This window comes from Ursus arctos, unplaced genomic scaffold (genome assembly GCF_023065955.2).
Source record: "Ursus arctos isolate Adak ecotype North America unplaced genomic scaffold, UrsArc2.0 scaffold_18, whole genome shotgun sequence".
Lineage (NCBI taxonomy): Eukaryota > Metazoa > Chordata > Mammalia > Carnivora > Ursidae > Ursus > Ursus arctos.
Genome location: NW_026622852.1, coordinates 59,555,438 through 59,576,530, shown reverse-complemented (window position 1 = coordinate 59,576,530; position 21,093 = coordinate 59,555,438). Strand labels below are relative to the sequence as shown.

General features: G+C 62.1%; 1 protein-coding gene across 7 annotated transcripts; it reads left to right on the top strand.

The window, feature by feature from the left end:
• Nucleotides 1-559: 559 nt before the first annotated feature.
• On the top strand, nt 560-21,077 carry SNAPC4 (small nuclear RNA activating complex polypeptide 4). 7 transcript variants are annotated; one of them, XM_048223329.2, is made up of 24 exons: nt 560-612; nt 1,398-1,542; nt 2,303-2,349; nt 3,299-3,466; nt 3,618-3,743; nt 4,274-4,352; nt 4,726-4,807; nt 5,582-5,686; nt 5,773-5,845; nt 6,221-6,385; nt 8,877-9,024; nt 9,257-9,363; nt 9,511-9,605; nt 11,529-11,623; nt 12,593-12,672; nt 12,969-13,460; nt 14,331-14,414; nt 14,585-14,831; nt 15,261-15,331; nt 15,738-15,848; nt 16,561-16,588; nt 17,147-18,834; nt 19,921-20,045; nt 20,879-21,077. In XM_048223329.2, the coding sequence occupies exons 2-23, from the start codon at nt 1,413-1,415 to the stop codon at nt 20,035-20,037; spliced, it is 4,338 nt and encodes a 1,445-aa protein (XP_048079286.1). In that variant the 5' UTR covers nt 560-612; nt 1,398-1,412; the 3' UTR covers nt 20,038-20,045; nt 20,879-21,077. The 7 variants fall into 7 exon arrangements, 3 of the variants coding, with proteins under 3 accessions (XP_048079286.1, XP_044236587.2, XP_026345893.2); XR_007190961.2 differs by having other exon boundaries at nt 565-612; nt 17,147-20,045; XR_007190962.2 differs by lacking the exon at nt 560-612 and adding an exon at nt 674-783 and having other exon boundaries at nt 17,147-20,045.
• Nucleotides 21,078-21,093: the final 16 nt, after the last annotated feature.

The window sequence follows — 21,093 nt, the reverse complement described above, 5'->3', positions numbered from 1 at the left end:
CACGCCTCGGCCTGCAATCTCCGCCTGCTCTGTCCACCAGGGGAAGGCGCACTCCTGGTTTCCAGCGGACCCCGGCTCTTCCGAGCCCCAGCCAGTAGACCCCCCACCCCGGAGACGCTCCGCACTCGGGGTGGCGCCCCCTGCTCTGCTCCAGGAGAAGCAACTGCAGGCAGGTCCCGCCCGGCCCGGGGCGCCCTCCCCCCCCCACCAAGGCCTAGAGGTGCGCGCGGGGTGTAGGGGTTGGGGGCTGGAGCGGGCTCCGGTCCTGTGCGACGCCTGCCCGGACCTGGCCGCGGCAGCACCGAGCCCTTGGCCGCTTTCCTCACTGGCTGCTTAACAACAGCCCCGGATATAGTTAACACGAGCAGAAACGAGCGAGCGAGATTCGACGATGGGGAGGTCACGCCGCGGGGCGGCGGGCGGAGGTCCAGCCCGGTCGACCACGCCCGCCCCGGCCGGCGCTCGGCAGTCCCGAGGGTGGCCGCGCGGGGGCAGCACCCACCCACCGGCCGGCCCCGTCCCGGCGTGCCCCGCGCTGCGGCCGCGGGGCGGGACTTCCGGACTCACGGCCGCCGGAAGTGAAGGGGGCGGCGGCGCTGGCGGCGGGTGAGGGTAAGGGCGTCGGGGCAGTGGCCGGGGAGGGGCCCGGGGCGGGAGGAGCGGAGCGGGGGGACGGACCGCGGCGGTGGTGGCAGCCGGGCTCTCGTCCGCTTCGGCTCACTCGCGCTCGGTGTATGCGCCTAGCGCCGCGGGACCGGCTGAAGCCCGCGCGGCGGCTGCGCTGTGGGTCTGCGGCGGGGGTCCTTCTCTGGCTGGGCGTCCGGCTCCCGGGTCCGTGCCGAGCTCCTGTGCTGTTCCTCCGCGAAGCCTCATGAACCCCCTTCTCTTCCCTCTCTACCGGCTTCGCCCTCCCAGACTCCCGCCGGCCGCCCTTGTGGATGCGGGGACCATGCCCTCAGGGGGCGTCCTTCCCGGCGCCACAGCCCTGCCAGCTGCATCCCCCGGGAGCAGGCCATGCCTGCCGCTGTGCTCCTGGGTGCAGGCTTCCCCGGGCCTTCGGCCTCGTCCTTGTCCTCTGGTGACTTAGCGACGACACCCTGCCGTGTGTGCGCTGGGTGACCGGCTGGGCGGTGGGAAGACAGGCCAGGCTCTGGGGCCATGTCGGTGCCTGTCATTCTGCCCCCTTGCTGGCCACAGCCTCGGAGCCGGCAGGCCACGTCCACATGGCTTCAGCACCCCGGAGAGCAAACAGCGTTGTTGCAGGGGTGTGGGAGGTGTCAGGTCAGGGTCGTGGGCTCTCCCGAGCAGGACCGCCCTCTGTGGTCAGGCTTCTGTCCTCCCCACTCGGGCATGCATGTGTGAAGAACGGGTCTCTGAAATCCTCTGATCTGTCCCAGTGGCAGGCAGAAGTCATGGATGTAGATGCTGAAAGAGAGAAGATAGCAAAGGAGATTGCAGAGCTCGAGAGAATTTTGGATCCCAGTTCCTCAGGCATTGGAGTGGGGGTCTCAGAGTCTGGTCTCACGTTGGATTCTGATGGAGGTAAGCTTGCACAGGCCGGGGCTGGAACCCATCCATCTGCCCTCTGCAGTGCTCAGCTGCACTGACCTCTGCCTTTACTCCCCGAAGCGGCCTGTTAGCGCTTCTCCTTAGTTGGCCGGGAACCCGCTGGCTGTGCGTGAGTGTGCCGTCCCGGGAAGGTAGCGGGCTGTCCTCCTCAGGAATCGGAAGCTTCCAGAGCTCAGCTTGTCAGCTGCCACTATGCTGGACAGCTTAGAGTCACCCCCATGTGCTGTCCTCGGTGCTCCCCTGGGCCCTGAGGCCCCTCACCACAACTCTGATTGGAGGTCTGCCCAAGTGGTCAGAATCTATGAGAATCTGGGCCCTCAGGCCTCTCCCTGGCCCCAGGTGCAGCTGTGAGGCTGTTTCTCAGAGTTTTGGACTATTCCAGGGCCTGCTTTTCACCTGTAATCGGGGTCTCGGCCCTGCCCCCTCCCCTGACTAACTCTAGCACCTCCAGGATGGGGCTGGCTCCTGCAAGGCCTCCCCTCATGGTCCTGGTGCATCTTCCCTCTCTGGCTGATTCTGCCCTCGGTTCAGGGCCTGTCCTGCCTGGTTAGTGAGTAGCGCTGAGCCACTGGCTGACGGGAAGGGAAGGTCCAGTTTTGTCCTGATGCCTTTCAGCCCCTCCCCCGCCCGTGGCCTTCAGGAAACGACCCTGTGCTGCACCTGCTGGTCATCTCTTTGGCAGATGTGGGATCCTGTTGCCGGTCACCCACACAGTGTGCTTGTGTTCCCACAGATTCGCTGCCGGAGGAGGACTCAGAGGCTGCTGGTTCCCCAGGCTCGGTAACTACTGGCCTGAGCTGGCTGCGGTGCCCACCGAGACAGACACCACCCTGCCAGTGGGCCCAAGACCAAGGGGGGAGCGCTCTGAGCTCATCTCGGTTTTTCCCTGTGCTTGTTACAGAGGTGACACGTCACAAAATGTTTGTCACCAAAATTAGAATTGTTCCTAGGATAACCATTGTTCGATGCTTGGCATTTGTGTTTTCTGACTTTCCTGAGCTCCCTGTAATGGGTATGTGTCTGGGCATGACGTCACACGTGGAAGGTTTCGAGCATGCTGCCCGGTCTGTCTGTGCCTCAGTTTCCAACGTGCAGTGGAATAGTCACAGCACAAGGCAGTCCGTGTGTGTGGTTGCCCGGAGGGTGCCTGGCACATAGTCTCTCGGTCAGGCCGGTTTTTATTGCTACTTCTAACAAGATTTTCACATTTAGAATTTAGGGTTTCACATTAATTTGGAGAATTTTTACAATTTGCCTTTTGTTCTTTCCCGAACACAGTAGGTACAGAATTGATTGCGGCTTTTAACAGCTGGGTAGCCCCCCGGGCTTAGATTTACTGTGGCTCCTCACCTGACGGTTCTGTGGATTGTTCTCGGGTTTTGGTTTTGCTGGTGCTGCAGTAGCCATCCTCACACGTGTTGGGGCTTGCCATTCCCTGTCGGTGACAAGGGCACATGAGCCCGTTCTGAGCCTCGAGTTCCATAGAAGCATTTATTGTGGGAAGTGGACAGTATTTAGCTCCTCACACTTTCCCACCTAAGACATATTTCCAGATGTTTCTTTTCTCTGTCTTAAGTTGTGGAACATGCACATGTTGGACACAGTCCCACGTCAGGGTGTCTCCTGCTGGTCCAGGGACCGGACAAGAGCTCAGAGGCTCATTGTGCTACCAGGGGAGGCAGCGTCTGTGTGCCTCCTTCGTCACCTGCAGTGTCCTATCTGTAACCAGGAGGAGGAGAGGTGGGGTGAGACCAGCAATGGCGAGGACGACCCCAAGGAGAAGACCCTCCCTGAAGACCCAGAGACCTGCCTGCAGTTGAACATGGTCTACCAGGAGGTTATCCAGGAGAGGCTGGCGGAGGTCAGCCTCCTGCTGGCCCAGAACCGGGAGCAGCAGGTGGGACAGGGCCTGGCCCTAAGAACCCCCATGGCCAGACACCCCTGAATCAGGGCTTTGAGCTCTGTTTGCTCCCTGACTGCCCAGCTCCCCTTCTTCACAAAGAGTCGCTGCTGCCTGACCCCAGATGGGCCCCTTGTATCTGCCACAGGAGGAGATCATGTGTGACCTGGCAGGGTCCAAAGGCCCCAAAGTGAAGGATGGCAAGAGCCTGCCCCCGAATCTGTACATAGGGCACTTCATGAAGCCCTACTTCAAGGACAGGGTGACCGGAGTGGTGAGTAGTGGGGGCCCTGCTCTCATCAGGGAGGGCGGGGGATCAGGCAGTGTGGGAAGGGGCTGTCATCTCCACACCTGCTGTGGGTGTTGTGAATTCCCTTGGATTGTTCAGGGTTATAGTCTCCAGTCTCCTTCAAACTCTTTCCGGTTGCCAGTGGTGAAAGTCAGGGTCTCTGGCCCTGGAACATGGCAAGCTGACCTCACCTCCACAGATAAGCCCCAGGGGCATTTCCATAAGAGGTGGCACATGGGTAGGGTAGCTTGGCAGAATCATGGCGGCCTGGTAGCGAGGTCCTTTGGAGCCCCATGAGCCTGCCCCATGCCAGGTGGGTTGTGGCCCCCAGCACTCATCAGGCAGTAGCTTTGGGCCCAAGTGTCTGGTGCCAGGTCTCCCACATGGCCAAGCTGCTCGAGGAGGCCGAGGGAAAGGGCTCCAGAGTCCTCGTGGAGCGCCAGAGTGACATGCTCGGCCCGTGAGGTGAGCATACCTGGGTTCTGTCCATGGCATGACACTGTTTTGTCTGGCAGGGACCTCCTGCCAATGAAGAGACTCGGGAGAAGGCCACCCAGGGTATCAAGGCTTTCGAGGAGCTCCTGGTAACTAAGTGTAAGTGCCTGGGCCTGGGCCTGGGCCTCAGCACCGCAGCCCTGCCTCTCCCCAGACGCCCTGCTGTGGCTCTGTGGGCTCCTTCGGGCCCTGACCACTGGGACTGGCCCCTCAAAGCCACTGCCTGTCCCATGCCATGTGGGGACCACCATCCCCACAGCTCCCTGTCTGGTCTCCCTTTTCATCCCTGGATGCCCAGCCCCAGGGGCCCAGCTGTGAGCTTGGGCCAGGGCGTCCTGTGCGCTGGACAGAGGGCCCTGTGTCTGCAGCCTGGCCCCTCTGCCAGCTCTGCGGTCCTGGCCTGGTCGTGTGCCCACCACTTCCTCACGTGAAAGTGGGGGAAGGCGCTACTAACGTCATTGCTTTTTGTCAGGGAAGAACTGGGAAAAGGCTTTGCTCCGAAGGTCAGTGGTGAGCGACCGCCTCCAGCGCCTGCTCCAGCCCAAGTTACTGAAGTAAGTCTGAGCACAGTCATGGATGCCAGCCTGCCTGGTGAGCGGGGGAGTCCAGGCTGCACGCTTTGTGACAGGCACGTGATGTCACCGTGTCCCCCGCTCGCAGCGGGAGAGGCGCTGATCCCTGGAACTTTCCCCCAGACAGGCAGCTGGGCTCGAGGTCAGTCATACGGGAGCTGGGCAGGCCGCGTGGCCACATTCAGTCACGCGGCTCAGGCAGTTTCTCTGGTCTGAACGCGGACCGTTCGTGAGACCTGCTTTTTACGCTGTGCTGGGGTGACACCATGTGACCAAAGCACAGCACCTGTGGCTGGGTCAAGGGTCCAGCTGCCCATGGCCTCACGACTTGATGTGGGGGTCAGGCGGGGATGGTTTCCTCCTCCCTGGCGTCTGGAAGGGGCAGCCGCAGGCTTAAGTAGGCCCTGGCTTTGTTGCCAGGCTGCCTGCAGAGCACCCCCTGCATGCTGGGCCCAAGGCTGGCAGCTGGGACGGCGAGCCGGTGGTCGTTACTGTCTGTGACGCGGACGCAGTGACGGGAGAGGGAGTGTCGCTGCTTCCTGGGGGCAGGGAGCCGGGGCAGTGTCCTGCCTGCAGGAGACAGGCTCAGGGTCGGAGCCAGGCTCCGGTGTGTGCTCCCTGACGCGCAGCTTCATCCTGCTGAGTGACGCACATGCCTGGGTCCTCGGGGAAGCGGGGCTGGCCCCAGGATGCCCACCCTACTCCTCTGGAGCGCGGCCATGACGTGGGTAATCCTGGTGTCTGCCTGCCCTGTAGGCTTGAGTACTTGGACCAGAAACGGAGTAAGGTGACAAGCGAGGCAGAGAGGCAGATGCTGGAGAAGCAGAGCAGGGAGGCGGAGAGGGAGGTCCAGGACATCCGGTGAGCTGGGTCTTACAGGGACAGCGTGGCCTGGGGAGAGGCGCGGAAGGCCCGGCATGACCCTGGCAGCCTGTCCCTTCCTCCAGGCAGCTCCCAGAGGAGGCCTTGCTGGGGAGCAGGCTAGACAGCCACGACTGGGAGAAGATTTCCAACGTTAACGTAAGTTGGGGCAACACTGGTCTGATGGTGGCTCATGGCCGTCCTGGCAGCCAAGGGCGCGGGCTGGGATCAGCAAGGTCAGATTCAGGCAGTGAGGCTGCATCCCCGGTGGCCGCCAGACCTGCCGCGAAGCCTCTGGACAGGCACGTGTCAGGCGGTGTGGAGGGGCTTCCTGGGCCTTCCCCGCTGGGGTGAGCTGCCTTTTCTGAGACGGATGAGTGTGAAGGTTCAGGCTTCGTGCTTAGAGCCAAACCCCCACTTCTGGCTGTGTGAATCCTGGCAACCTGGACGGGGACCCCACTTCTCCCCGGATGCCAAGCCACCAGCCGTTGGAGAGCGACGGCTCCAGCAGGTTGGGTTTCTCTGCTGGTGCAGTTTGAGGGTGGCCGCAGTGCAGAGGAGATCCGGAAGTTCTGGCAGAACTGCGAGCACCCAAGCATCAACAAGCAGGAGTGGAGTGGACAGGAGGTGGACCAGCTGAAGGCCATCGCAGCCAAGCATGGCCACCTACAGTGGCAGAAGATCGCCAAGGAGCTGGGGGTGAGGACCGGAGAGGCCTTGGGTGCACGGCTGGAAGGCTGGGCGGGCTTGCAGTCACCATGGGCTACGTGTCCCAGCCCAACCCTGGGAGCCAGCAGATTTCTTCCTCCCGCCACTCTTGAGGGTGTGGCCCACGGGAAGAACAGCCTCTCCTCCCCTCTCTGGGCTGTCTTTGGAGGCTTCTGGCTTCTCAGCCCTTGTCTGTCTCTGAGTGCTCACCCGCCTTCCTCCTCCCTCCTAAGGCCTGTTTTTGGCTTCCTTCTGGATCCTTCCTTGTTTCCATCAAGCTCAGGTGTCGGTTCTGATGGGTTTTGAGGGGAACGCTCTTCCCGGTTTCCTCTGGGCTCTTGTTTCTGAGGTGAGGACCAAGGGCTTCCCGCAGCCTCTGCGCCCTGAAGGTGCTGAAGGCTCGCCTCTCAGAACAGCTCACGTGAACTAGGACTCTCGCTGCCTCTGCGGACCTTAGTTTGTGTAGGGAGGTGCTTTTCGTCTTTACGTGATTAGGTGTCTCAGGAGTCCTCTGTGTCGTGCTCTGGTGTGAATGTCACTGGTTCATGGCCTGAGAGAGTGATGAGTAAAGTCCCCGTGTTTGGGTTCATCACTCCCACAGACGGACACGATCACCACAGACTGAACTAAACTTAATTGAAGCCACGCAGAGACCAGCGGAGACCCCGGGGTGGCACATGGTCTGCTGTCCTGCCGAGCTCGGTCTGTAGAGCCGGGCTTTTAAAGTCGTTGTTAGTCTTCCTTTTCTCAGTTTCTTGGGTTTTATTTAGGATTTTGGTTTAGAGCAGTTTTGCTTCTCAGTAAAACTGAGAGGAAGATGTGGAGACTCCCCTTATGTCCATCGCGCCCCCCCCCCCCCCCGTCATCATCTCTTACCCGAACGATGCTCTGTTCAACCAAGGACGGATCTGTGCTGACGCCACCGGCGCCCAGAGCCGCCCGTGGACGTCCGGACTGTCCTGCTGCTGGGGTGGCCTGTGTGGGCTTGGACCGTGCGCGGGGACACGTGTCCGCAGGGCGGCCTCCACCGCTGTGCCTCTTCTAGGACGTCCCGGAGCCGGGGTCCTGCCGTGTCCGGCCCGTCCCGACGGCTTCCTCCTCTCAGGAATGGAGGTTCTTCCCGGCCTTTTCCCGCCTGCCCGCTCGTTTCCTTTTAACACTAATAACACCCGTTGTCTGGATGGACCTCACTTTGTCCCTCCGCCTGCTGAGGGCGTCTCGGTGGCTTCCAGGGTTTGGCAGCTGTTGGAGGTGCTGTTAACATCTGTGCCCCGGTGTTTGTGCGGATGTGTTTTTCAGCTCCTTTGGGTCATACGCTGCGAGGATGTTTGGTTTTGTCCTACAGAGTGGCTGCCCCATGCTGTGCACCCCCGGCCATGAATGGGGGTCCCACTGCCCACGTCCTCACCAGCGTGTGGTGGTGTCAGGCTCCAGACTCGGGCTGTTCTCACAGGCGTGTGGTGGTGTCGCACGCGCTTCTGCTTCTCCGCGACGGCATACACGTGGTGCTTTAGTTCTCATCTGCGTGTTGTTTTTGGCCAAGTATCTGTGGAGGTTTTTGGTTTATCTTTAATCAGATTGTTTTCTTGCTGAGTTTTAAAGAACGTCTTGTGTATTTGGAATAACAGGCTTTTAACAGACGTGTCTCAGGAGTGTGTTCTCCTGTCTGTGGCTTATCTTCTCGTTCTGCTGGCGTTGTCTTCCACTGAGCAGGTCTCAGTCTTAGCAAAGTCCCGCTGACCCATTCTTTCACGGAACATGCTTTTGGTGTCGTGTCTTAAAAGACATCACCAAACCCAAACCTCATAGGCGTGCAGACTGCATGCGTCCAACCACACGTTTTCTGTAACTCAAGGATTTTCTTTAGGATAAAGGAGAGTTCAGATCACGTTAATTAGCTTGGGGGGAAATACTTTTCCGTCGGGGATGAGTGAGGGGACAGGCTCGGGCAGCCACGTCTGCTGTGGAGACTGGTGGTTTATGTGTGGAGCCGGAGCTCGGATGGAAGCCCGGATACAGTCACTCTGGAGCTCTGCCTGGGACGGCGTCCCCAGAGCTGGGGGTGCCACACCAAGGACTGACCCCCCCAACACCCAGGCACCTGTCAGCTGCCCTCGACGGAGGCCTCAGAGAGACCAGTTGGAGCCCCAGACTTAGGGCAGCAGTGCAGCCCCCACGTCGTCAGAGCCGCGTGCTCTGCAGGGAGGTTCCTCCCATAGGCCGCTGGGCTGGTGTTTCCCATTGAGTCCAGCGTCGCTTTGGGGTTACGTAAATGCAGCGTTACGGATTTTTCTGGACACGCTGTGTGTCTGTGAATGTGCAAGCTGGTGCTTCGTGGTCCTCTTCCCGTCAGGCTCTGCACTGTCCCTGCAGGGTCTGGTGGGAGTAACTAGGTCATGGGTTCACAGCACCCTGGCCGTCACTCTGCGGGGGGTGCACACCCAGCGACACCCACTTTGCTTTGGTTTTGGGGCTCGGGAAGACCAACCGCAGCGCCTTCCAGTGTCTGCAGAAGTACCAGCAGCACAACAAGGCTCTGAAGCGCAAGGAGTGGACACGGGAGGAGGACCGCCTGCTCACCCAGCTCGTGCAGGAGATGCGCGTCGGCAGCCACATCCCCTATCGGAGAAGTGAGTGTCCGCGTGGGCCCTGCCGCCTGTGCCCCTGCTGTGGCTCGCGGGCCCCCGGACCTGAGGCCCCTCACGGGCGCAGGCAGCTCAGTCTGCCAGGCTTGAGGGGCTGGAGGGGGACATCCTGGGTCACCTAGCCCCCGCACTCCACGGCCCAGTGACCTCGTGACCAGGGCAGCCCCAGCTGAGTGACCCCGGGAGCGCGGTGCCCATCAGGCCCCTCTGTCCACAGTTGTCTACTACATGGAAGGCAGAGACTCCATGCAGCTCATTTATCGGTGGACCAAGAGCTTGGACCCCGGCCTAAAGAAGGGGTACTGGGCCCCAGAGGAAGATGCGGTGAGCGGACGGCCGTGGAGGCCGAGGAGGCTGTCTTCCGGCATGGGAGCCAAGGCGCCCACCATCCCTTCTGAAATGGACTGATGTGAGCTGGGGAGCTTACAGTTGCCTGGAGAGGCCTTACCTGTTTGTTATCCTTTCCTGCAGAAGTTGCTTCGAGCAGTTGCCAAATACGGGGAGCAGGATTGGTTTAAAATCCGGGAAGAGGTGCCAGGTAGGAGCGATGCCCAGTGCCGAGATCGGTGAGTTGGACCTCGCTGGGTGAGGGAGGCCTTGCGGGGGTCACTTCCGGGTAGGCCGGAGGGTGGGCGAGCCACCTGCAGCCCCGGGTGGTGTGCTGGTGGAGGCTGGGGTGGCCCTGGGAGCCCTGCATACCAGGGGTGACCGGTCGGGAAGCAGGATGCTTGTTGGTTTTTTTCAAAGGAGTCTTTTGTACGGGCTTAAGCTGAGGTGGCCCAGGGGTCGTTTGCCTGACCCTGGTGCTTGAATTCCTCTTCCAGACCCCTGGCGGCAGGGTCTTTGGAAGGCCGCTTTGGCAACCTCCTTTTCTCAGCCTTTTTTTTTTTAACGGTTCATAACGACATAATCTGTGTGCCGTACAACATGTTTGTGTTGAAGCGTGCGGTTCTGGGGGTTACTGTCGTCGGTGAGCTGTGCAGCCAGCACCCCAGGCAGCTTCAGAACATTGTGACCACCCCCCAGAGAAACGCCGTTTCCCAACAACAACAGACAATTGAGGAAAGGGGCCAGGGCTCGAATAGACGTTTCTCCAGAGAGTGCACGAGACTGTGCTCGGTGTCGTTAGCGGTCGCAGGGGCAGAGGTCAGAGCAGCAGTGAGATGCCACTTCAGGCGCAAGGGCCGGTAGTTTTAAGACCGCGCAGAAGGGCAGGTGTTGACGAGGGTGTGGAGTGGGCGTGGTGCGGGGCCGCGGAAGACCGTGTGGCATGTCCTCGTCCTGGACTTTCGCCGCACGCCGCAGGAACTGGAAGCCGGGCCTCACACGGGCCCCTGCTCGCATGTGGTCATAGCCGTGCTGGTCCCGGTGGCCACACGGTGGAAACAGAGTGTCTGTCAGTGGAGGAACAGATTAACCTCACAAGTCGTTCTTAAGCTGGATGGACAGTAGAGTACCGTTCAGCCTTAATGACGAAATCCCAGGGTGTCTGGTTGGCGTGGTCGGTGGAGCGTGCAACTCTTTTTTTTTTAAATATAGATTTTATTTATTTATTTGACAGAGCACAAGCCGGGGGAGTGGCAGGCAGAGGGAGAGGGAGAAGCAGGCTCCCACTGAGCAGGGAGCCTGATGTGGGGCTCGATCCCAGGACCCCGGGATCACGACCCTGAGCCAAAGGTAGACACTTAACCAACTGAGCCACCCAGGTGCCCCTGGTGCGTGCAGCTCTTGATCTCGGGGCCATGGGTTCGAGCTCCACATTGGGTGTAGAGAGGACTAAAAAGATAAGCAGATGAAGTCCTGACACACTCCCCCCAGTGGGTGCGCCTTGGCAGTGTGAGCGTGAGTGCGCGAGCGTCAGTGGGCGGGCACAGTGGGTGCTCTGGGATGTGCGCCTGTGAGTGGGGTTTTCTGGGCAGTGGAGATGCCCTGGTTTCCCGCAGTGGCGGCCCCGCCCTGTGCCCCCGGGGAGGGGGGGGTCTCCGGGAGCTCCGCGCCCTCAGCAGCACCGTGAATCCTGGCTCCTGCTGGCGTGGGGCGTGAGGTGACATCTCAGTGGCTTCCGTCCGCTGCTCCCTGACGGCTCCTGGGGTTGCGCGTCTTTGTGTGTTGGCCGGCCCTTTGCACGTCGTCTCCGGAGAAACGTGTGTCGCGCACCCAGTTAGAAAACCGGTTGTCTGTGTCACGGGTTTGTGTGAGTTGGTATGTGTTCGGCTACGAGCCCCTTATCCGAGGCCGCGTCTGCCCGTCTTTCTCAATGGCGTCCTGCAAGACACATTGAAAAGGTTTTAATTTTGATGAAATCAGTTAGCCTGTATTTTCCGTTTGTCTTCTGAGCTTTTGGTTCCGGGTCTCGGGAGCCCTTGCCAGCGCGGGGACGACCGCAGGCACGGGGACGGCCGTGGGCGTGCGGACGGCCACGGGTGCAGGGACGGCTGCGGGCAGGCGTTCTGGCACCTGAAACGCCCCCGTGTCCCTGCCGCTTTCAGGTACCTCAGACGGCTGCACTTCAGCCTGAAAAAGGGACGATGGAACGCAAGCGAAGAGGGGAAGCTGCTTGAGCTGATTGAGAAGTACGGTGTGGGTGAGTCCTGGGCCTCCAGGAGGCACGGCTCACAGCGACCCCAGCCGCCTCCCTGTCCTCAGCTTCTCCCCGGCTCAGCGGGCAGTGGCTTTTCCCCCTTGCGCACTGACGCGCGGTCGGGATGGAAAGTTCAGGAGCACTGTCACTCCACTCCTCTCCTGGAGACAGCTGCTGCCGGCCACGCGCACCTGCCCGGCCCGCTCTCTGGGCCTGTTTCTAGGGCAGCTTTTTAAAGTCGAGTCACTCAGTGTGAGTTCACAGAGTCCGCTGTTTTCCACTTTATGACGTAGCGTTCTGTTGTCCGTTGTGTCTTCTGTCTTTATGTGTTCTGTGTCTTCCCACTCTTGTCCACGGTCACGTGCTGTTTCCCTGAGCAAGAGCACAGACTTCCTCAGTGGCCCATCTGTTGGCGAACATTTCTGTTGTTTTTCACTTCTGCCCCCTAGCTGGAATGAGCCGAGGGCTCGGTCACTGCTTCTGCTTGTCTGTCCCCTGCAGCATCTGCTCAGGAACAGATGCTGGACGCGCTGTGGCCGAGTGTAAGCGTCTGCAGCCGAGTGTAAGCGTCTGCAGCGTCCTGACTGGCGTGGAGTCACACGGCCCTAAAAACAAGGCACCAGTGTCCTCCCGCCTGCACTGTCGGGAAGAGAGAACAGATAATTTGCAGTGTTTGATATAGAAGCCGGCTGTGGCAGATATGCAGGGGCTGTTTTTACAGCCGTTTTTTTCCGTCTCGGTTGTGTGTTGTCTAGCATTTTGCTGAAGTGCCAATTCTCCGTTGAGAATGGAGCCCCACTCATCACCGATCTGCTCCGACATGGGGAGCGGCGTGCAGCGGCGCGCACGTGCTGGCGGACGCAGGTCTTCTACAGGAGACGGCGCGTCTGCGAGAGGAGCCTCTCGTTCAAGCCGGTAAACGTGTCGTCAAGGACAGTGGGAAGCAGCTTCCATGTTGTTTTGCTTTTGTAGGTCACTGGGCAAAAATAGCTTCTGAACTACCCCATCGGACGGGCTCCCAGTGTCTGAGCAAGTGGAAGATCATGGTCAGGGTGAGGCTTTACCAAGTCAGTCCGAAGGCCCTGTCGTCCGTGGGACCAGTGTCGGCGCCGGGCAGGGGGAGAGGGAGGGACATCTGGTTTCTGGCCCTGGCATCTCTTCTTCCCGGAAGCCATGGGCAGAGAGCCCCAGCCTCTCCGACAGCTGCTGTCACCTCAGAGCAGTCGGGGGCGGGGGGTGCGTCGTGCTCCCAGCATGCCATGTCCAAGTCTCCCCAAAGGGCTGGCCTGCCTGCCTGTTGTCTCTGGCCCCCGGGCAGCCAAGGCCTCCAAGTAGCACTTCCCCACAGAAGAAGCAGAGTCGGGGGAGGAGGCGGCGGCGGCCCCTTCGCAGCGTGCGGTGGAGCTCTAGCAGCGGGGACAGCAGCAGCGGGGACAGTGGTGGCGAGGGAGGAGGCAGCAGCAGCAGCAGCAGCGACAGTGAGGACTCAGAGCCAGAGGAAGCCCCGGAGGCCCGGGCGGGTGGCCAGACGCTGCCGTCAGCACCGCATGCCGTGCCGGACATGGACCTGTGGGTGCCGGCCAGGCAGAGCACCGGTGAGCCGTGTGGAGGGGGAGCCCAGGGCTGGCCAGGACGCCGTGCTGCCTCCCCCAGCCCTCCCAGGGGCTCCAGCGAGGCTCAGGATGGCGGCAGAGCCGCTCACCCCACGGCCTCAGCTCCCACGGAGGAGGTGGGCCAGGCGGACACTTCCTCCAGGATCCACAGCACCAGCGCAAGAGGCGTTGGGCACCCAGACTCGGCAGACACTCGCCTCTCAAGCTCCGAGGAGCCAGCAGATAAGGTAGGCCACAGACCCCGGTGCACCCCACATTGCTGCCCGGGGGTCACCAGAGCTGGTGCTGAGACACAGCAGGCCGGCCTGAGCTCGCGTCGGCAGCGTTCCTGGGTTCAGCAGAGCAGATACCCGTCCTGGCTTGATAGAGTGTTCGTTTCTGGGCTCTCAGGACAATCACGTCCAGAGCAGCAGCCTCTGTTTCGCCTCTGGTTTGCTCTAAAGCCGTGCAGGAGAGCTGCTGAGGGGACTGTTGGGTGGGCACTTGGACTTGGAGCCATTTCTGACCCGTCTGTCCCAAAGTGGGGGCGGGGCAGGGGATAGCAAGCAGGAGGGTGTCCTCCTGGCTTGCAGAAGTCCAGACACCTGTCCTGTGCAGGGTCCCACTGTCCACCTGCATGGGTCCGCCTTGCCTCGTGTGTGCCTGTCCCAGTCGGCGTCCAAGGTGTCAGGTTCCTGGCTGCCTGCCTGGTCTGGCTGCGTGCGGACTTGGGTGAACAGGCTGGCGTGTCCTAGAGGAGGCCAAGACTCCACTCTGTGGCACCTGAGGGGACAGCGGGCTGTCCAGGCAGCCGGGCAGAGCACACGCGCCAGCTCCTGTGCTGTGGCTTCTCTGCCACTTCTGTAACTGTCAGGCCCCTGTGGTGCCATCGGCTGGGGGTCCAGCTGGGGGAACCAGCGCACTCTGCTAGTGCTGGCTGCGGCCGAGCCAGGCCGGCATGTGGGTGCCAGGCCTTAGGGACCCGGCCGAGGCCACCACGCTTCAGAGCGCTTCCCACCACCCTGCGTTGGGATCTGGGCACAGGGGTGTGCGTGCTGCCCCTGCAGGCCCTGTGCCAGGGCTCCCCACGTGTCAGCCTCACACCATCTTTTCGTTAGAGTGGGAGTCGTCTGCTGAAGGTGCCGCTGGAGACCGTGCTGCAGGTGCTCAGGACCAACACAGCTCGCCGGCGCCAGATGCTGGTAGGAGCCGGCCCCCGGTCGCTCCCCACCACAGCCCCCACCGCCACTGCCCGGTCAGCCTGGGCCCCCTCCCCAGTATAGGGAAGGAGTGGAGGGTGGTGGGGGTGGGCCATGGGCAGACCTGAGCCAAGCCTGGCTGGGAAGCCCAGGTGTCTTTCTTCCTTACACAGAAGGAGAAACTGAGGCAGCCGTGCCTGCTTGGCTCATCTCTGGGGGCCAGCCCCAATGACAGTGGTGTGGCCGGGCCCCGTGTACGGCAGCTGTGGCATAGGACGATCAGGAAGCGGCAGCGCTGGCGGGGACACGCCCTGCAGAGAAGGCTCCTTGAGCGCCAGCTTCTGATGGCCATGAGCCCGTGGGTGGGTGACATCGTCCTGCCCTGCACCCCCCGGAGGCCTGCTGCAGTGCACACCCGAGGTACTGCCCCAGGGCTCCTTTGAGAGCCTCCTGTGGGGCCCAGGGTGGGGGAGACACACAGGGCAGATACAGGGTGACCCGAGGGGCCCGTGTGCCCACCTCATCTTTCTAGAAAACATCCCCTTGGAGGGCTGGTTGGGTTTTGCCTCTGACCTGCTTAGCACATGGGGGACGGTCTGGGAATGCCCAGCCATTTGGGCCTGAGCAAGGGTCTTCTCGGGGCTCCGGTGGGCGGTGCCCACGTGCGGGTTTCTGGAGAGCTGGTTGAGTTCACGGGAGGAGGTCTCCGAAGGCCAGTCAGGGCCAGCCTGGCCTCTGGGCTCCTGCGCACCCTTCTGGCTGAGCGTGGTGACAGATGGGTGAGGGGTTCTTTGGGGCTTCAAGGAGAGGGGCCTTGGTAACCGCGTGTATGTACCCGTGTCCCCTCAGCCGATGCCATCAGGAAGCAGCTCAAGGACGCCCGGCTGGCCAGCACGCCTGTGTTCACCCTCTTTATCCAGGTGAGAAGCCCCGTAAGGCAGAGCTTTTCTGTTTTATGCTTGGTTTTCCTTGGGTGGAGATGGATGCAGTTCTTGAATGCTAACTTCCTGAAGTTCCAGACCACAGGAAAGGGTCTTTCAGTGGTCTTTGATGCTTAGCAGGCCAGGCACCGTGGAAGGGGCAGCCCTGTCCCTGCCACCATCAGGTGAATCCTATCCTGAGGAGGGACGGGGGAAGGAGACCCCGGCCCAGTGGGAGCTCTGGGCCGATGTCCCCAGGCCCTGAGGCCAGTTGGGGGCTGAGCGAAGGGGTCGTAGCCTTGAGGAGCTGTGCGGGGCTCCGGACCTGCCCCGGGAGCAGCGGTCAGAGCTGGCTCAAGTTCCTCACACACACCCTTGTCATCTCGGTCCTGGACACATCTCTCAGCTGTTCCAGATCGATACTGCTGGCTGCATGGAGGTCGTTCGAGAGAGGAAGGCTCAGACCCCTGCCCTGCTCCAGACTGGCACTCGGGACCCGCCGCCTGGGCTCCTCCAGGTGAGGAGTAGGGGGTGAGCACTGGGTGGGGGCTCACCTGGCTTCCACCACCCCACCCTCCCTTTCCTGACGCGGCAGGGCCAGTGCTGGGGTGGGCAGCAGCTATCCAGCTGAGGAGTAAGAGACAGGAGGCATTCCCGGGTTCCCTAGAGGCTGGGCCAGCCCCTGAGTGCAACCCTGCTGGCTCTTGGTCCCCTCACGGCAACCCTTCTAGGAGGTGTCTGCTTGTCTGCTTGAGCCCTGAGGGCTTCATGACACATCCAGGGGGGCAGAGCCAGAGCTGGTACTGTGCTATCCCTGCATGGGGGCCTCCAAGCCCTTGGGTATCTATTGCCCTGGGTATTGGCCCTGCTGAGGTGGGATGCCAGGTGTGGGGTCCGTCAGTGAGAGGTCGTGTTCCTGCGTCCAGTCACAACTGAAAAGAATGACAGAATGACCAGGGTGGCCCGTGGTGCCCCATCCAGGCCCCAGAGCCCCCGAGTCCTGTCTGGAGAGCCAGGTTCCTGCCTCTCCCTCAAACCCCACACAGCCCTGACCCCACTGTGATGAGCTCACCCCGTAAGAGGATGTGGGGAGGGAGGGAGGCAAGCAGGCCCTGGTGCTTGGGGCCCTGCTCCCACTGCAGGTGAGGGCAGAAGGAAGGCCTTGCTGCAGGTAGAGAAGTGGGTCTGGGCCTTCAGACTTCCCTGAAGTGCTTGCTCTTGTTTTTCAGATGTCTTCGAGGACGCAGAACAGCACAGGTACAGTTTGTCTCTCCCTGTGTCTTGACCGTCTAACCAAGTGGGAGAGCGGCGTTGAATTTTGGGCTCTGAGCAGCATAGCTGTGGCCCTGGTGACTGGCCTTGCCCGAATCCCATGGCAGGGACAGTAGCGTGGCTGGTGGGAGCAGGCAGTCGTAGCTCCTCGGGCTCCTACCTGCCCTGTGTGTAAGCCAACCCCGGGCATCCAGGAGGGCCTCTGCTGCTGGCCGCCACCAGCCTCCCCACACCAGCAGCATCGTGCGAGGGTCTGGGGACCTGGGAGACCATGCGGGGAGGGCGGTGGTTGTTTTGAAGGTATTGAAGGTGGGGTGCTGGTGTGCGGTGCGGACCGGCTGGTATCCGGAGGGCCCTGCTGTCCTGGCCACAGCAAGAGCTCGGGGAGGTATGGGATGTGCAGATCAGATGCCAAGGCTCCTGCTCCCTACTCCCGGCACCCACCTACCCTCCAGGAGGGCCCTCTGACGGGACATGGGGGAGGTCTCTCTCCGGTCCGCATGCATGGAGCTCATCCGCACGTGTGTTTTGTCTTTCCTGCAGGCCGCAGCTTCCAGAACCTGCCAGTGCGAGAAGCTGCAAATCAGAGCAGCGGCCACAGAGGGAGCAGGGGGTTACAGCCCTGTCATTCCGAGTCCCGTCCACAGGCGCCCCCGCCAGCTCCGTGTGGCCCCCGGCCCAAGCCCAAGACCGTCTCCGAGCTGCTCCGGGAGAAGAGGCTTCGGGAGGCCCGGGCCAGGAAGGCCGCCCCAGGCACCGTGGCTCTCCCGCCACAGCTGCTGCTCTCCTCACCACTGATCCTCCAGCCCCATCTACCGCAGGCCTCCCCCACCCCCTCAGCCTCGGGCCCAGCTGCCACAGCCACGGCGCTCTCTGGGCCTGGGATCCCTGCAGCGACGGGGCTGAGTACTTCAGCCAAGGATGAGAGGCCCTCTACCCTGCCAGTCTTGGCCCGCGCCCTGACCTCCACGGAGGCTCCTGCTGCCTCCACAGCTCTGGTTCCCAGCCAGGTCCTTGTGAGCGGCCATCAGGGTGGCCTGGGGCAGTCTCAGGCCCCTGCTGCGTCCCGGAAGCAGGGCCTGCCTGAGGCACCACTCTTTCTCCCTGCAGCCCCCAGCCCCGTTCAGCTGCCTGTCCAGCCCCTCAGCCTGACACCAGCTCTGGGAATGCACAAGGGTGGGGCACACGTGGTAGCCAGCACCCCTCTGCCTGTCACCTGGGTGCTCACAGCCCAGGGGCTGCTCCCTGTGCCAGCTGTGGTGGGCCTTCCTGGGCCAGCAGGGACCTCTGACCCCAAGGGACTGTCGGTGACCCTACCGCCCTCCCTGCCTGGGATGCAGGTAGGCCAGGGCCCCAAGCCCCCTGGGCTAAGCCACCCTTGGCAGCCCCCGGCCAACATGGACACAGACTCAGATCCTCCTTCCAGGACAGATTTCTCGACCCTTCCGATGCTCTGCCCATCCCAAATTTCTGTGGAAGTGGGCAGTGACGTAGCCCTTGCCCCTGGGGGACCTCCCTTCCCTGGAGGGGCCCAAGTGGCCAGCGAAATCTCTGTGCCCAGGATACCCTCCCAGGCCACCCTTCTGGCTGACCACCCTGAAGCAAAACCCCCCTGGTCCAGCCAGCCACCTCTGCAAGCTGACACTGACCCTGGGAGTGGCCCAGGAGGGACACCAGGGTCCCCAGGATCAGGGGGACTCACAGGGCCTCTGAGTCTGGAGAGGCCACCCCCACCCCGGCCTGGGCCTGAGAGGTGTGCCCTGGACCTGGACCTCCTGTCTCAGGAGAGTGAGGCGGCCGTGCGGGAGTGGCTGAGGGGACAGCAGGGGGTGTGCGTGCCCCCACTAGGGAGCAGGCTACCCTACCAGCCCCCCGCCCTGTGCAGCCTGCGGGCCCTGTCCGGACTCCTGCTCCACAAGAAGGCCTTGGAGCAGAGAGCCACCTCCCTTGTGCCCTGCGGGGCCGCCGGAGCCCTGCAGGCCTTGCTGGGACAGGTGCAGAGGCAGCTCCAGGACAGCCCGGCCTACCTGCTGCTGAAGGCACGGTTCCTGGCAGCCTTCACCCTGCCCGCGCTCCTGGCCACCCTGTCTCCCCATGGCGTCCCCACTACTCTGTCAGTGACCACAAGGGCTGACCCCGAGAGCGAGGATGACCTGGGGGAGGTGGAGCTTGTGGGTGACTGCTCCACAAGCGGTCTTCAGGCGCGGCCGGCGGCCACCATCCCCGTTCAGGTAGGTGGCCGTGGGCACAGAGCCCCCGCACCGTCTGCAGCGTCCCCACCCAGCTGTGGATGGGAGTTCCAGCCAGTGGGGCTGGCCCGCTGGTTGCGGAGGAGGAGGAAGCTGGCTCCAGGCCTGCTCAGTCTGTGTGGATGTGGCTCTCCCTTGAGGCCGGTGTGGAAAACAGAGGAAGGAACCTCTACAGTCACGAAGCCCCTTGGTCCCTCTTGTGGCCACCGCCACGGCCACGCAGCCTTGCCTGAGCGGGAATGGGTGATCTCAGGCCCCGTGCACCCCACACACACTCCTGCATTGGGGCATCAGCTCCGCGGAGGTGGCCCTGAATTTGTCCCTGCGCGTCTGGGAACACCGATTCTTCCAGCTGTCAGCTGGTATCATGGACCCCAGAAGAGCTTTCTGAGCCATGGAGGCAATACCACTTTCCTGATTCCCTGGCAAGAAGCCAGATATAAACACACAGGAAGGTGTCCCCATGTCCTCTGGCTGTGTGCCCTCATGGAGCTCCCAGCAAGTTGTCCTCTGACCCTGCTCCTGAGGCCAGCAGGAGAGCCGGGCCACCACATTGTGTGCCATGTCAGGGAGACTGTAGGGTCTCCTGCAGGTGGTGGCCATTCCCCAGCTGGGACTCGTCTTTGCGCTGGAAGGACAGCAGAGGCAGTGTTTGTGGCTCGGGGCTGGGGCAGGGAAGAGCTTCCTGTCCCCTGTCCTGTGTGTAGTCTCTCCACTGTCACCCACCTGTGTTCCTCGGCCACTTCCCTGCCAGCCTGGCTGGGAGAACCAGGACACAGGAGGCTGGCTCTCCAGCATCACCAAGGGAATCAGAGTCCCCAAGTGGGATTGGGGGGCGGGTGGCAGGGATGCCAGACCCTCGTGTGGCCGGGTCTCCACTGCTAGGCCCTCAGTTCGTCTGTAAGCCACAGTGTCTCTGCAGGGACAGGTTTGGGGAGCTGCCTGTCCCTGCCGCCGTGGTGTCGGGACACAACTTCCTCCCTGGCACGACTCCTCACTGTCCCCACTTCTCCTGCCTGTTCTGCGGGGGAGTTCCTCTTGTCCCACTCTGCCTGGGTTTTGTTTCAGGGAGCCCCAGACCCTGGGCAGGGCTCTGCCTCCTCCTGCCTAGACGGTTCTGACAGCCTGGATGTGCTGAGAACCCGGCATGCCTGTCACACCCGGAAGAGGCGGCGGCTGGTGTGAGCAGTAGGGTAAGCGTGGGTCTTCCCAGTGGCTCTGCTCTGGGCATGTGGGAGCCACCAGCTGTCCAGATGCAGGGCAGGCAAGCCGTTAGGAGCTCCGTCAAGTGTGACAGTGTTAGGTGGGGTGTGGGTGTATATAGGCCCCTGGGGGCAGGCCCAGGGTTGTGGAGGCCCCCGGGGGGGCATCTAATCCCCCTCCCCCAGCTGTAGTCTCACCCACTGGGTTCCACACCCCAGGCTCTGGTACTTCTTGCTAGCACACATGTGCCTTAGGGCCTTTGCACGGCTGTGCTCTCTGCCTGGCTTCCTTCCCCTCTGGAAGGCTCGTTTCCCTTTTCCTAATCACATCCCTGCTCGGTGGCCAGCTCCTCAGAGATGCGGTCCCTGACTGTTTTGTCGCAGCGCCCGTCTGTCTTGACGGCCTTCCCCCCTCTGCGCCGGACACGGTCTGGGCGTGCGTTTGTCACCCGTGCCATGGGCGTGCACCCTACGGGTAGTAACATGCTTTTTGCTGCTGGGGCTTGAGTGCGCAGGCAGCACGCACCAAGTAGAGTCTCAGCATGGATTAGTTGAGTTCATGGGGTGGAGATTCCATGGGCAGAAGGACGTCCAGGTTCTCTGAGCACAGCGGGGCGGGGGGGGTGTCCCACTGGAAGCCCACCCAGGGTCTAGCCCACCCTCAACATGGCCCCCGCATGGGCTGCAGGTGGGCAGCCAACCTGGTTCTGCTGTGCCCTCAAAGGGGGCATGGTGCCACCTTTGGTTCCTGCCCTACAGCACCGTCTGTGGGGTCTGGCTGGGGGTCTGGGCGTCCCCACCGTCAGGGCATCTTTGCGTTCTAGGAGGCAGGAGCCATGCTGGACCCTGGTGAGCCCACCTGCCCGGAGAGGCCCGCACCGACCTGGAGAAAGCAGCCAAAGCAGCTGGAGGTTGGGGGAGGCTCTGCCAGCAGGGACTGACACCACAGGGGCTTGGCTGGGCCTCAGGCACAAATTGGGATTTTGAAGGAATAAAGGAATGGCTTATTTTTTTATTAGGAGGCAAGCTGCCAGGCTCT

What these genes read in the sequence shown, in the direction of transcription:
- SNAPC4 (XM_044380652.3), top strand. Translation starts at nt 1,224, where the DNA reads ATGGCTTCAGCACCCCGGAGAGCAAACAGCGTTGTTGCAGGGGTGTGG. An exon ending in AGGGAGGTCCAGGACATCCG is followed by an intron (nt 5,687 to 5,772) that starts GTGAGCTGGGTC and finishes CCCTTCCTCCAG; the next exon opens with GCAGCTCCCAGAGGAGGCCT. An exon ending in AGATCGCCAAGGAGCTGGGG is followed by an intron (nt 6,386 to 8,876) that starts GTGAGGACCGGA and finishes GGGCTCGGGAAG; the next exon opens with ACCAACCGCAGCGCCTTCCA.